We start from the raw sequence: 13,183 nt of genomic DNA, 5'->3' as shown, positions 1-13,183 counted from the left end.
AAACACACCACAGGCCACATTTAAACACATACATGTTCTCCTCGTCATGTCTGAGCTCACCTGACGCTGTGATGTCACCTCCTCACCTGTCCTCAGGGGTATGTCCTCTGTCTCACGTCCCGCACACCAGAGACACCTAAGGGGCTGTCCAACACGTCCCCTGTCTCTGCTGCAGACATATTTATTCCTCAGACCACGCCCCCTCCCCCCTGTGACCCCTCCCCCCTGTGACTGCGAGATTTTTTTAATGCTTTTTTTATTTTCAGCTATTTGGGGGGCTAAAAAACCTCAATTTTTGTTTGTTTGTTGTTTTTTTTTTTAAAGATTTGTAAAACAAAACAATTTGTTTTTTTTTTAATTGCTTTTTGGTGATTTTATTAAGAATTTAGAATGATTTAATAATTTTAAAAGAAAAGGCGATTTTTTTTAGGCAATAAAAAGGGTTTGGGGTTATTTTGTGATTTCTATGGATTTTTTTGGAAATTTTTGGAGATTTTTTAAGAAAACATTTGGCACTTTTTTAAAAATGTTTTCTTCAAAAATGGTTTCATTAATTCTTATTATTCATGACGTCAAAGTTTGTCCTCACTCCACCTTCCACTGAGGACACATCACTGTCCACCGAGGACAGCAGGTCTCCCAACATGTGACGTCCTCGTGTGAGACAGCAGGAAGCAGCAGTGAGACACAGACAGCAGGAGGACAGTCTGCCTGTCCCCAGTGAAGAAGAAGAGGAGACAGAGGAGAGACAGTCAGAGACAGTGTGTTTTGTCCCCAGTGAAGCAGAAGAAGAGGAGACAGAGGAAGGACAGTGTCTTTGTCCTCAGTTGGTGTTTTATTATAAAAGTTGACGTTTCTACACTGACAGTGAAACAGGAAACAGAAAAAACTGCGAAAAACTTCAGTAAGAAAATAAAAAACAACAACATGAAGGGGGGGGTTTCCATGGCAACACACAGGGGAGGGGAGGGGTGCAGGGTAACCATGGTAACAGTGAGGAGGGGGTTTTACTGTCCTCTGGTGTGGGACAGTTTAACATCTGATGACCTCACACTCACTCTCTCACACACACACACACACACACACACACACACACACACACACTCAGTCACTGCAGGTGTGTGTGTGTTTCAGGGTGAGCCGTCTGCCTCTGATTATTGATTATTGGTCACATGATTGAAATCAGCTGTTTGACCTCAGGTGACCTGCAGTCAGCTGATCAGGTCAACTGATGACATCATCTCACTGCTGACCCTCTGAGTGTGTGTGTGTGTGTGTGTGTGTGTGTGTGTGTGTGTGTCCTGGAAGACGTCTCATAAACAGCCTTAGTGTTTGTTATCTGACTGCAGGTCATGTGACTCAGCTCTCGTCCAATCACAGACGCTCTCTGTCCTGTCACCACGCCGTCTCACACACACACACACACACACACACACACACACACACACACACACACACACAGTGTCTCTGTGGACAACACACACACTCACACAAGTGTGTGTTATCAAAACACACAGTGTGGTTTACTAACACACACACACACACACACAGAAACACACACATTTCTGTTGGTGTGTGTGTGTGTGTGTGTGTGTGTGCGTGTGTGTGTGCGCGCGTGTGTGTGTGTGTGTGTGTGTGTGCGCGCGTGTGTGTGTGTGTGTGTGTGCGTGTGTGTATATCCTGTCAGAGACACGTCCTGGTCCTCAGCCGTCTGTCCCTCTGAAACACACACAGACCCACCTGTCTCACTCTCTCAGTCTCTCTCTCTCTCTGTCTGTCTCTCATCCAGCTGCAGCTCTTGTCTCTACTCGTCGTCCTCCTCGTCCTCGTCCTCGTCCTCTCCCTCCTCGTCCTCCTCTTCCTCTCCTCCCTGAGCCGAGGACCCGGGGTTCCTGCTGGCGTACGTCCCGCCGCCGCGGTACGCCACCATGTCCTGTCAGACAGAGGGGACAGGGACATGTCTTTAATGCAGGAGCTCTGAGAGGACACAGTCTGAGGACAGAGGACAGAGGACACTCCTCCTGTCCTCTGTCCTCCTCTGAAACACAAAGCACACTGCAGCTAACGGGCTGCACACAGCTCCAGGACTTTCCAGGACTTCCCAGGACTGAGAGTCAGATGTTAGAGATCAGTTTTGTTTTTATCGCAGCTTTTTAAAGACGTATAATTAAAACGTCCGTCTTCAGAGCCGGATCACAGCTGAACGTGTAATCCAGCTGCTCTGGACGTGCCTCAAACCCGAGCAACGGTTGACCGCTTCAGATCAGACCCGCCCCGACGCCACGGCCTTTAAATCTGCGCTGAAGACGCGTCTGCTCCCCCGGCCTTCGTTTAAGACGAAAACGTGTCCGTCCCGACAGATGTGACTGCTGTCCCTGCAGATGATCTGAATATCGTTTCAGGTTGTCTCTGGGCCTGTAGAGCCCTCTGGTCGGCCCGGCTGCTTTAACGTGATACATAAATCAACTGGACTGGACTAATTTAGGGACTGTTCGTTATTTATGAGAGGGGGCAGGGACAGGGAGACATGTCAGATTATCTGTAGTCTTTGGAGGGACTGATGGACAAACCACCTTAAACAGCTGCATTTTGGATTTCTTCTATAGTTTATTTTACTTCACTTTAAAAATTCTGCAGATTTTTAAAATATTTTTAAAAATATTTCACAGAAAATATTTTGACATTTTATTTTCTTTAAATATTTTTGATGATTAAAAAAAAGGAAACTGGCAGCCTGCAGAGACCTACAGAGACCCTGTCCCCAAACTGAAGACAGACATTAACCTTAACTATTGAATTATCCTTTACTGCCATCTGCTGGACTCTGTCCTCACATGTCCTCTATCAGTGGGACCACAGGGGACAACAGTCTCTGTCTGTCTGTGTGTCAGAGTGTCTCAGTGTCTCAGAGTGTCTCATTGGTACTGACCCGGTCGTACTTCTCTCGTAGTTTCTGGGCCTTCTCCTCGTAGGGCAGCTTCTCAGACTGGGACAGTTTGCTCCACATCTCTCCCAGTTTCTTGGCACAGTCTCCTATGGACAGACCGGGATACTGCTGCTTCACACTGGGACGGTACTCACTGCAGAACACGAAGAACGCAGAGCTGCGGGGACACGGAGGACACACAGAGAGGGACACACAGAGAGGGACACACAGGGGGACAGAGACGGGTTAGTCACCCGTCTGTCTGACTCTTACGGCGGTCTCTTGGGGACGTTGGTGTGTGTGTGTGTGTGTGTGTTGGGTCTTACGGCGGTCTCTTGGGGACGTTGGTGTGTGTGTGTGTGTGTGTGTTGGGTCTTACGGAGGTCTCTTGGGGGCGTGGGGGCGTTGGTGTGTGTGTGTGTGTTGGGTCTTACGGCGGTCTCTTGGCGGCGTTGGTGTGCGGGTGTGTGTGTGTGTGTTGGGTCTTACGGAGGTCTCTTGGGGGCGTTGGTGTGCGTGTGTGTGTGTGTGTTGGGTCTTCTGGAGGTCTCTTGGGGGCGTTGGTGTGTGTGTGTGTGTGTGTGTGTGTGTGTGTGTGTGTGTTGGGTCTTACGGAGGTCTCTTGGGGGCGTTGGGGTCTTTCCTCTTGCGGCCCCTCTTTCCGAAGCCCTTGGGGGGGATGTAGTCTCTCATCTCTCTGTTGTAGCGAACCTTGTCGGCCTTCGCCATGTCCTCAAAACACTTCTTATCACTGGCTGTCAGAGCCTGCACACACACACACACACACACACACACACACACACACACACACAGATAAACACACACACACAAACACACATTATTATATTAAGGCTTTCCTCTGCAGCTGCACTGTAAGTGTGAGGTTGTGTGATGTTGTGACACTGACGTGACAGTGTGATGTTTTCACATTGTGACAAGTTGATGTTTTGACGTTGTGACAGTGTGATGTTTTGACGCTGTGACAGTGTGATGTTTTGACGTTGTGACACTGATGTTTTGACGTTGTGACAGTGTGATGTTTTGACGTTGTGACACTGATGTTTTCACGTTGTGACACTGATGTTTTGACGTTGTGACAGTGTGATGTTTTGACGTTGTGACAGTGTGATGTTTTGACGTTGTGACAGTGTGATGTTTTGACGTGACAGTGTGATGTTTTGACGTTGTGACACTGATGTTTTGACGTTGTGACAGTGTGATGTTTTGACGTGACAGTGTGATGTTTTGACGTTGTGGCACTGATGTTTTCATGTTGTGACACTGATGTTTTCACATTGTGACACTGATGTTTTGACGTTGTGACACTGATGTTTTGACGGTGTGACACTGATGTTTTGACGCTGTGACAGTGTGATGTTTTGACGCTGTGACAGTGTGATGTTGTGACACTGACGTGACAGTGTGATGTTTTGACGTTGTGACACTGATGTTTTCACGCTGTGACAGTGTGATGTTTTGACGGTGTGACGTTTTGACGGTGTGACAGGTTGATGTTTTGACGGTGTGACAGTGTGATTTTGACGTTGTGACACTGATGTTTTGATACTGTGACAGTGTGATGTTTTGACACTGTGACAGTGTGATGTTTTGACGGTGTGACACTGATGTTTTGACGGTGACAGTGTGATGTTTTGACGTTGTGACAGTGTGATGTTTTGACGTTGTGACAGTGTGATGTTTTGAGGGTGTGACAGTGTGATGTTTTGACGTTGTGACAGTGTGATGTTTTGAGGGTGTGGCAGTGTGATGTTTTGAGGGTGTGACAGTGTGATGTTTTGACGTTGTGACAGTGTGATGTTTTGAGGGTGTGACAGTGTGATGTTTTGAGGGTGTGGCAGTGTGATGTTTTGAGGGTGTGACAGTGATGTTTTGAGGGTGTGACAGTGTGATGTTTTGAGGGTGTGACAGTGTGATGTTTTGACACTGTGACAGTGTGATGTTTTGACACTGTGACAGTGTGATGTTTTGAGGGTGTGACAGTGTGATGTGTTGAGGGTGTGACAGTGTGATGTGTTGAGGGTGTGACAGTGTGATGTTTTGAGGGTGTGGCAGTGTGGTGTTTTGACGGTATGACGTTGCGTTCATGTGTGGTCCACCCTCTGCAGCAGGTTTAACAGCAGCTGACTGAAAGAAGAGCGGCGTCTGTAAACGTCCTCAGACGTTGACAGCCGGACAAGATCACACACTACATGACTGTTATTGACAGATGATGTCATTGTTATCGTTTAGCTGCTGACACGTATGTTACATGTCACACTACAGGCCCACCCTGTCAGGTTAAAGGTCACGCCTCCTTTGATGGCAGTGTGTGTGTCACACAAAGAGACACTATCTGACACCTGGACCAACATCCTGTCTGTCTGTTTCTACCTGTCTGTCTGTCCGTCTCGACATGTCTTTCTGTCTACCGATGTCTCTACCTGTCTCATCTGTCTGTCTGTCTGTGTCTCTACTTGTCTGCCTGCCTCTTTTTGTCTATCTGTCTTACTTTCCATCTCTTGGAGCATTTCTGTCTCTTGCTACATTTTCATGTCTGTCTGTCTCTTTTACTCTCTCCACCAGTCTATCTGTTAGTCCCCACCTGTTCGTCTGTCTGTCCTCCTGTCTCACCTTCTATCTCTGAGCATTTCTTTCTGTCTCTCTCTGTCTGTCTCTGTGTCCTCCCGTCTCACCTTCCAGCTCTTGGAGCATTTCTGTCTGTCTCTCTGTCCTCCTGTCTCACCTTCCATCTCTCCGAACATTTCTGCCTGTCTGTCCTCCTGTCTCACCTTCCATCTCTCCGAACATTTCTGTCTCTCTGTCTGTCCACCTGTCTGTCCTCCTGTCTCACCTTCCATCTCTCGGAGCATTTCTTGGAGAACTCGGCAAAGTTGACAGACTGTTCGGGGTTCTTCTTGCGGTGTTCCTCTCTACACGTCTGCACGAAGAAGGCGTACGCCGACGTCTTCCCCTTCGGCTTATTCACGTCCTTACGCATCATACTGGCGGCCTGACGCACACACAGGGACAGGGACAGGGACAAGGACAGACAGACAGGTAGAAAAGCAGTTTAGTTCAGGTATCACTGATTAATTGGTTGATTTGCAGCATTTTCAAAATTAACTTTTAATCAAAGATCAATAATCAGTTGTTCAGCCAATCAAACTGACAGTCAGAATCAGAATCAGAATCACGTTTATTGGCCAAGTTCAACAAATGAGGAACAAGGAATTTTTTCCGGGTTGGCAATGCTCACAGTACAGGGGAGGGAAATAAGTTAGGGATAAGAAAAATAGAAAAAAGACAGACATAGACATGTATTTACAAAAGGAAGAGATAGGGAATATATACAAAATGTACAGCATGTAATTCAAAAATATACAGTTAGTGCAAAAACCACTGTGCATGAGGTAGTATGGATATATATATCTATATATTTTATATTTGTTGTTGTTCTCCTGACACTCTGACTATTTACAGTTCGTCAGAGACAGCCTGGGGGTAGAAACTGTCTTTGTGTCTGGTGGTCTTGGCATACAGTGCTCTGTAACGCCTTCCAGAGGGGGGGAGTTCGAACAGTTTGTGACCGGGGTGTGATGGGTCTGCAGAGATGGTGCCTGTCCGTTTCCTGATCCTGGACCGGTAAAGGTCCTGGATGGAGGGCAGGTCAGCCATTATGGATCACTCTGTCAGTTTTCACCTGTATTGATCACCTGAGCTGAGTGTGTCGTCCTCCTCAGACAGTGAGGGGACTGATCATCAGTATTGATCCATCTGATGATCAGAGGCTACCGTCTGATTGATATGGACTCAGAGGACAAAGACACCTGTCCTGCACCTGCACTCTGGTCTCTTTTTTACATCCTGTCCAGCAAAGGGCATGTTTACAATAAGGCCATTAAACCATATATGTGTATATGTATAAATGATGTTTGTGTTCATTTTAACTGCATTATGTTTATTAATGAGTGTTTATAACTGAATGATGTTTATGTTTATAAATGTTTATTTTAACTGCATTATGTTTATAAATGTTTATTTTAACTGCATTATGATTATAAATGTTTATTTTAACTGCATTATGTTTATAAATAATGTTTGTTTATAACTGAATGATGTTTACATTTATGTTTTTTAACTGCATTATGTTTATAAATGTTTGTTTATAACTGTATTATGTTTATAAATTATGATAACAGCATTATGTTTACAAATGATGTTTATTTCAACTGCCTTATGTTTATATTTAGGATAAATGCATTGTTTGTTTATCAGTGTTTGTTTATAACAACTCTGATGTGTATGTTTATAACTGCCTTATGATCAAATTTAAGATAACTGCATGTTTCTTTACATTAACTGCATGAATCTTATATACATGACTGTATGTTTATTTTTATGTTTGTTTATCATAACAGCATTGTCTATAACTGCATTATATTGATATATAAGAAAACTGCATTATGTAAATGTTTATATTAACTATATTATGTTTATAATTACTCCTTAAAGTTTTACATTTATGATAAAAGTATTACGTTTATATTTATAACTGCGTGATTATATTAAAATAACTGCATTGTGTTTAAATTCATTATTATTATTTTATGTTTTATATTTGTAACTGTATTATGTTTATAATTGAGATCCCCTCCTGTAGTATTTATATTTGTGATAACTGCATTTTGTAAGTGGTCGCTGTATGGTGTTTTTATGATAACTGAATTATATTTGGCAGATTTAACCCGGTCCAGAGAACCAAACGGTGAGTAACGGGATAACGTTAAAGACTGCCGGTAACAGTCGGCCGGTCTGCGGGCTCGGGTGCAGGTTTGGGCGGACTGACCCTTTAACCGGAGGCCGCCGCTGCTCTTTGGCTGAATTTTATCTGAAAGTCTTAAAAAGGTATTTTTATATTTTATGTTATTGAACCGAGTCCGTGCTGTCTGCTCGGTCCCGGTGGTTCTCCGGTATCGGTGGGCAGAGTAACGCTCCTCCGGCGGAGTAACGGCGGACTGAGAACAACAAAGAGAACAAAGTGGGATCCATTTTCTCCTCCGGGGACCGGGAGGCCCGCCGGCCCTCCGCAGCCGCCGGGAGCTCCGGGAGGAGCCCCGGGAGGCGCCGGGACGTGGGGCCGGGCTCGGGGCTCCGCTCGCCGGTGAGCGGGGCGGTGTGAGCCGCGGAGGCGGAGAGGAACCGGAGCCGGCGGCGGAGCTCCGTGATGCTGCAGTTAGCCTGTTAGCTTAGCAGCGTGCTAACAGAACAATGGGCCACCATTTGCCTCTTCCCGCCCTCTGCGGAGCCCCATCCCCCCGCGACCACCGGGCTAACGGCTAGCGGCGCAGCGCTCACACACCGGGACACCGGCCCGGCCCGGAGCTTTCTGCTGCCTCTGCGCGGTCTTCAGCTGTTTTTGATGTCCCGCGGGCCGCCGGGACCGGACACCGGCCGCTGACCGCAGCTACGCACTTCCATGCCGGGGTCCGGCTATGCCCCGGAGAGGTCATCGCCGCGCCGGGACCCGGCTATGTCCTGCCGCTCGCGCTCTGCACCGTGTTTACGGTCTCGTGCATCCCCGGAGCGCGCGCATGAACGCGGAGAAGGTGAGACATAAAACAGCCCCGCGGAGCGACCGTTAGCCCGTTACAGCGGCCATTTTCTCCGTTCACGCTCAGCACGGACCGTTATCTCCGCTCCGCAGCTCGGCCGGTCACCGGGCCGGCGGCGGGAGGCTGCAGCGGGTACTCACGGGTCAGAGGGCCGGGCGGGACTCGGGCTCTGGTCCTGGATCGGGTTCAGGTTCTGGTTCTGGTCTCGTGTTGTTGTTTGCAGCGGCGGCTCTCCGGATCACAGCTGCACTTTCAAACTGGGTCGAGCTCGAGCCCGGCCCCGCCCCCCGCGCAGAGGGCGGGAACAGGACCCGCCAATCTGGGCGGGGCTCGGCCGGATGCTCGGATTTGATTAGTCCGCAGGGCCGCCGGTCAAAGTTCGTTGTTACGCGGCTCCGCCCCGCCCAGCAACGCCAGCAGGGCGGGAACTCTGCGCCGAGGGGCGGTGCACGCCGGCGTCTGATTGGTCAGGACGAGTGCGTGTCAAACGAAGCAGCCAATGAGAGACGAGGTGGAGGAGGGGCGCAGACCGCAGCAGAGAGACAGAGGGACCAAAATGGAGGCCGAAGAACAAAACTACTGAGTGGCCGTGTTCGAAACGGTGTACTGCATACTACAGGTAAACTCAGTGTGCCGTGTCCTCTACATACTACATACTGCGTACTACATACTGCATAATGCATACTACATACTACATACTGTATACTACATACTACATACTGTATACTACATACTACATACTGCATACTACATACTACATACTGTATACTACATACTACATACTGCGTACTACATACTGCATAATGCATACTACATACATTTTGTCCTTTTAGTGTCCATAAAGCGTCAGAGTGCATAAAACAGCATCACCACAGAGCCCCCACACCCCCCAACAGAGGACACTGATGTCTCTGTCAGCGGCCCCAAACAACAGGCTGAGTATTTCTGAGGTCCAGAGACTTTAAACCTGACGCAATGTGTTTCTTCTGCAAATATATATATGTATATATATATATATATATGTATATATACATAAATATATATACACATATATGTATGTATGTATATATTATTTTCTGGAAATGTAAAAATAGTAATTCCGTGTCTCACCTGTGTGTGTCAGCAGAGAGTCTGTCTGTGCAGCAGCTCCTCTGAAGTCTGAGCCTCCGTGGACACCGTAGTTGAGCAGGAAGTCCCGTTTGAGGTTTTTCTGCGGGAGCCGGAAGCGGATTGTCTTCAGTGTGGACATTTGTGGACACCTGTGGACAGCTGCAGGAGGACCCGTTGGATGTTTGAGCAGAGCCCGGAGGCGCCATGGAGCCGCTCCTGGAGGAGCTGTCAGCGCGCGGAGAGGCCGTCAGTAACTTCCCTCTGAAATCTGTCACTTTTAACATGTTTTAATCTGAGCGGACACAGACACCACAGAGGAAGAACTCACTCTGTCCCTCTGTCCCCCCATGTCTCCTGTCCATATCGGCTCACGTTTGACCTGCTGATCGGTTATAATAGAGTTATAATCGCGTTAGGCTGACGTCATGACGGAAACGGAGCAGCGAAGCGCGCTGCACGCTCGAGCTAAAATACCTGTTTTTACCAATGAGGCTCTGCGCGTGTGTGTGAGGTGTATTATGCTCTGTTTATATGGATTTATATATCTTGAGATCAGAGGTTAAGGGATGGTTAGGCCTTGGGGTCTGATGTCTGGAGTACGGACACCTGGCTTAAATTACATGGACTGTGGCCCCTTGGGGTTTGTGTGGTTGAACACAATAGATGAGGAATGTTTACTGATGAATGTGTAGATGCTTGTACCTGTTTAAGACACATGCATGAGCTGTGAGGGAGAGAGATTCACATTGGTCCTGAATCCTCTCCCAGGCAGACCATGGTGCCTGGTGGATGCTGAACTTTGTTGTAATAAATTGATTCTCATGCAACCAAGTCAGTGTCAGCGGAGGTTTCTTCATCGTCTACACATCATTGCTACTTAAGAAACAACGACGTGTGTGTGATGTGTATGAGACATGAACGTGTGTGTGTTTGTATAGGTTGTTGCATTAAACTGTGTGTGTATGTGTGGTCATGTTGACGGTGGATGTCCTCTCTGTCCCTCCTGCAGGAGTCCCTCTGGTTAAAGGACATTCACACCTTCATCACACTGCACCTGTGTCCTGTCCTCTCTGGCTCCGCCCCCTCTCCTGCTGACGACCCGCTGACAGGTGAGTCTTCACCTGTTGTCTTCAGCTTCTAGAGACAGGTGAGACAGCCAGTCGTCTTCTAGAGACAGGTGAGACAGCCAGTCGTCTTCTAGAGACAGGTGAGACAGCCAGTCGTCTTCTAGAGACAGGTGAGACAGCCAGTGTGTGTGTAGTGTGTGTGTGTGACAGCCAGTGTGTGTGTGTGACAGGTGAGACAGCCAGTCGTCTTCTAGAGACAGGTGAGACAGCCAGTCGTCTTCTAGAGACAGGTGAGACAGCCAGTCGTCTTCTAGAGACAGGTGAGACAGTCGATCATCTTATGTGTTTCAGGTGCGTGTGTGTGTTTCAGGTCTGTGTGTGTGTGTGTGTGTTTCAGGTGTGTGTGTGTGTGTGTGTGTGTGTGTTTCAGGTGTGTGTGTGTGTGTGTGTGTGTGTGTGTTTCAGGTGTGTGTGTGTGTGTGTCACGTGTGTGTGTGTGTGTTTCAGGTGTGTGTGTGTGTTTCAGGTGTGTGTGTGTGTGTGTGTGTGTGTTTCAGGTGTGTGTGTGTGTGTGTTTCAGGTGTGTGTGTGTGTGTGTGTGTGTGTTTCAGGTGTGTGTGTGTGTGTGTTTCAGGTGTGTGTGTGTGTGTGTGTGTGTTTCAGGTGTGTTTCAGGTGTGTTTCAGGTGTGTCTCAGGTGTGTCTCAGGTGTGTGTGTGTTTCAGGTGTGTCTCAGGTGTGTGTGTGTTTCAGGTGTGTGTTTCAGGTGTGTGTGTGTGTGTTTCAGGTGTGTGTGCTGATCAGCTGACGGTGAGTCTCGTGAGGAGGATCCAGGAGCACACGCCCGTCACACACAGCTTACCTGTCAGCTACAGGTAACACCACACATCATCATGACATCATGATGACATCATGCTGAATGTTGACCTCTGACCTCTGCTGACCTGTCCCCAGGCTGCTGTCCGTCTCTCAGCTGCTGTCCCAGCAGCACCTGGCCTGCGTCAGTAACCTGTCCTGGAGCACCAGTCAGCAGAGAGCATGGGCCAGGGAGGCGGAGCTTTCTCTGCCAAGTCACCGCGCCCTGCCCCGGGTCAACCTGCTGCTGATTGGCTGTCTGAAAGAGGGGCGGGGCGGAGACTGGAGGCTGACGGACGCCAGCGGCAGCGTCAGGTTTGAGGTGAGTCTGACAGACACCTGAGGGACACCTGCAGCCTGATGTCCTCAGCTGTGAGTCTGCGAGACATATGTCTGTTTTGCTGTCTCTCTGTCTGTCCCCAGTGCCTGTCTCTGTCTCCTCTGTGGCTGAATTGTCCTGTCTTCCTCCCTCACTGGAACTACATCCCCCATGATGCCTCAGGGCAGGACCAGGATGAGGCCGAAGGCTGCCTGGAGCTGATTGGCTCTCCTGTCCTGCTGTGCTCCAGCCCTGAGCAGGGATTGGGTGTTGTTCCTGGAGGAGGGGCGGGACTTAGCAGAGAAGTGGGAGTCAGAGAGGCTGCTGCTTTACTGACTGATAGGTGAGTCACCTGACACCTGTCACCTGATACCTGATACCTGTCACCTGATACCTGACATCTGTCACCTGATATCTGTCACCTGTCACCTGATAACTGACACCTCTTACTTGATACCTGACATCTGTCACTTGATACCTGACACCTGTTACACCTGGCAACTGTCACTTATCACCCGACACCTGCCACCTGATACCTGACACCTCTCACCTGATACCTGACACCTGATATCTGGCATCTGTCACTTATTGCCTGTCACACCTGTCACACCTATCACCTGACACCTGTCACACCTTACACCTATCAACTATCACCTGTCACCTATCACGTGACAACTGTAACCTGACACCTGTCACTTATCTCCTGATATCTCTCACACCTGTCACGCCTGTCACCTATCACCTGACACCTGCCACCTTTCACAATGTTCGTCCATCTCGTGTCTCTCAGGACTCGAGGACAGCGTGTCTCCGTCCATGGTCAGGTGGGTTCAGTGTGCCCTCTGCTGGTCGTGGCAGGAACGTCCTTCTTCATCTTCTCGCTGACAGACGAGTCCCTCAGTCTACCTGTCCTCGTCAAGGTGAGTGATGTCACCTCCTGAGAAGACACTGATGGTGACCTGAGTGTCAAACAGAGGTCTCTGTCTGTCCTCCTGTCTTTTTGTAGGACAGCAGCAAGCTGTGGTGGACTCGTTGTCTGTCCCTCTGTGTCTCTGTGTCCCTCTGTAGGACAGCAGCAGGTTGTGGTGGACTCAGTATGTGTCCCTCTGTGTCCCTCTGTAGGACAGCACCAGGTTGTGGTGGACGCGTTGTGTGTGTGTCGGGCAGAGAGTGTGTGTGACGGATCTGCGTGTGTGTGTCCTGCGAGGCTGGAAAGGAAACAACATCCTGTGTGCGACTGACCGCTCTGAAATACACACAAACTACACACACACACCTGCAGACGACACACACAC

The 13,183-nt window shown here is 48.6% G+C and overlaps 2 protein-coding genes across 7 annotated transcripts in view; one reads left to right on the top strand and one right to left on the bottom strand.

Annotated features, from left to right (window-relative positions):
- Positions 1–814: 814 nt before the first annotated feature.
- On the bottom strand, positions 815–8,819 carry hmgb2b (high mobility group box 2b). Its single transcript, XM_088073665.1, has 5 exons — positions 8,679–8,819; positions 5,778–5,936; positions 3,540–3,691; positions 2,930–3,104; positions 815–1,933 (listed from the first exon to the last, which is right to left on the bottom strand). Exons 2-5 carry the CDS (start codon positions 5,925–5,927, stop codon positions 1,805–1,807), a joined length of 606 nt encoding a protein of 201 aa, XP_087929791.1. The 5' UTR covers positions 5,928–5,936; positions 8,679–8,819; the 3' UTR covers positions 815–1,804.
- Positions 8,807–13,183, top strand: part of ctc1 (CTS telomere maintenance complex component 1) — a 26,766-nt gene continuing 22,389 nt past the window's right edge. For 4 of the 6 annotated variants that reach the window (XM_088073658.1, XM_088073657.1, XM_088073656.1 and 1 more), the window contains exons 1-10: positions 8,807–9,157; positions 9,372–9,488; positions 9,665–9,894; positions 10,658–10,757; positions 11,502–11,589; positions 11,669–11,891; positions 11,993–12,231; positions 12,679–12,808; positions 12,957–12,967; positions 13,022–13,183. The exon at positions 13,022–13,183 is cut by the window's right edge and continues 139 nt beyond it. In XM_088073658.1, the coding sequence (XP_087929784.1) occupies positions 9,853–9,894; positions 10,658–10,757; positions 11,502–11,589; positions 11,669–11,891; positions 11,993–12,231; positions 12,679–12,808; positions 12,957–12,967; positions 13,022–13,183 (995 nt within the window). In that variant the 5' untranslated portion in view covers positions 8,807–9,157; positions 9,372–9,488; positions 9,665–9,852. Of the gene's footprint in view, positions 9,158–9,371; positions 9,489–9,664; positions 9,895–10,657; positions 10,758–11,501; positions 11,590–11,668; positions 11,892–11,992; positions 12,232–12,678; positions 12,809–12,956; positions 12,968–13,010 lie in introns of all 6 variants that reach the window. The other 2 variants (XM_088073659.1, XM_088073660.1) reach the window with 2 other exon arrangements.

This window comes from Plectropomus leopardus, chromosome 23 (assembly GCF_026936395.1).
Source record: "Plectropomus leopardus strain MGB_pleo_1.0 chromosome 23, ASM2693639v1, whole genome shotgun sequence".
In the NCBI taxonomy this organism is placed as follows: domain Eukaryota; kingdom Metazoa; phylum Chordata; class Actinopteri; order Perciformes; family Serranidae; genus Plectropomus; species Plectropomus leopardus.
This window is presented reverse-complemented; position numbering and strand designations above follow the sequence as displayed.

Coding starts and splice junctions, on each gene's coding strand:
- hmgb2b (XM_088073665.1), bottom strand. CDS start 5,927: ATGATGCGTAAGGACGTGAATAAGCCGAAGGGGAAGACGTCGGCGTAC. Junction 3,692..5,777: donor AATGCTCCGAGAGATGGAAG/GTGAGACAGGAG, acceptor GTGTGTGTGCAG/GCTCTGACAGCCAGTGATAA. Junction 1,934..2,929: donor TACGAGAGAAGTACGACCGG/GTCAGTACCAAT, acceptor TCTGTCTGACAG/GACATGGTGGCGTACCGCGG.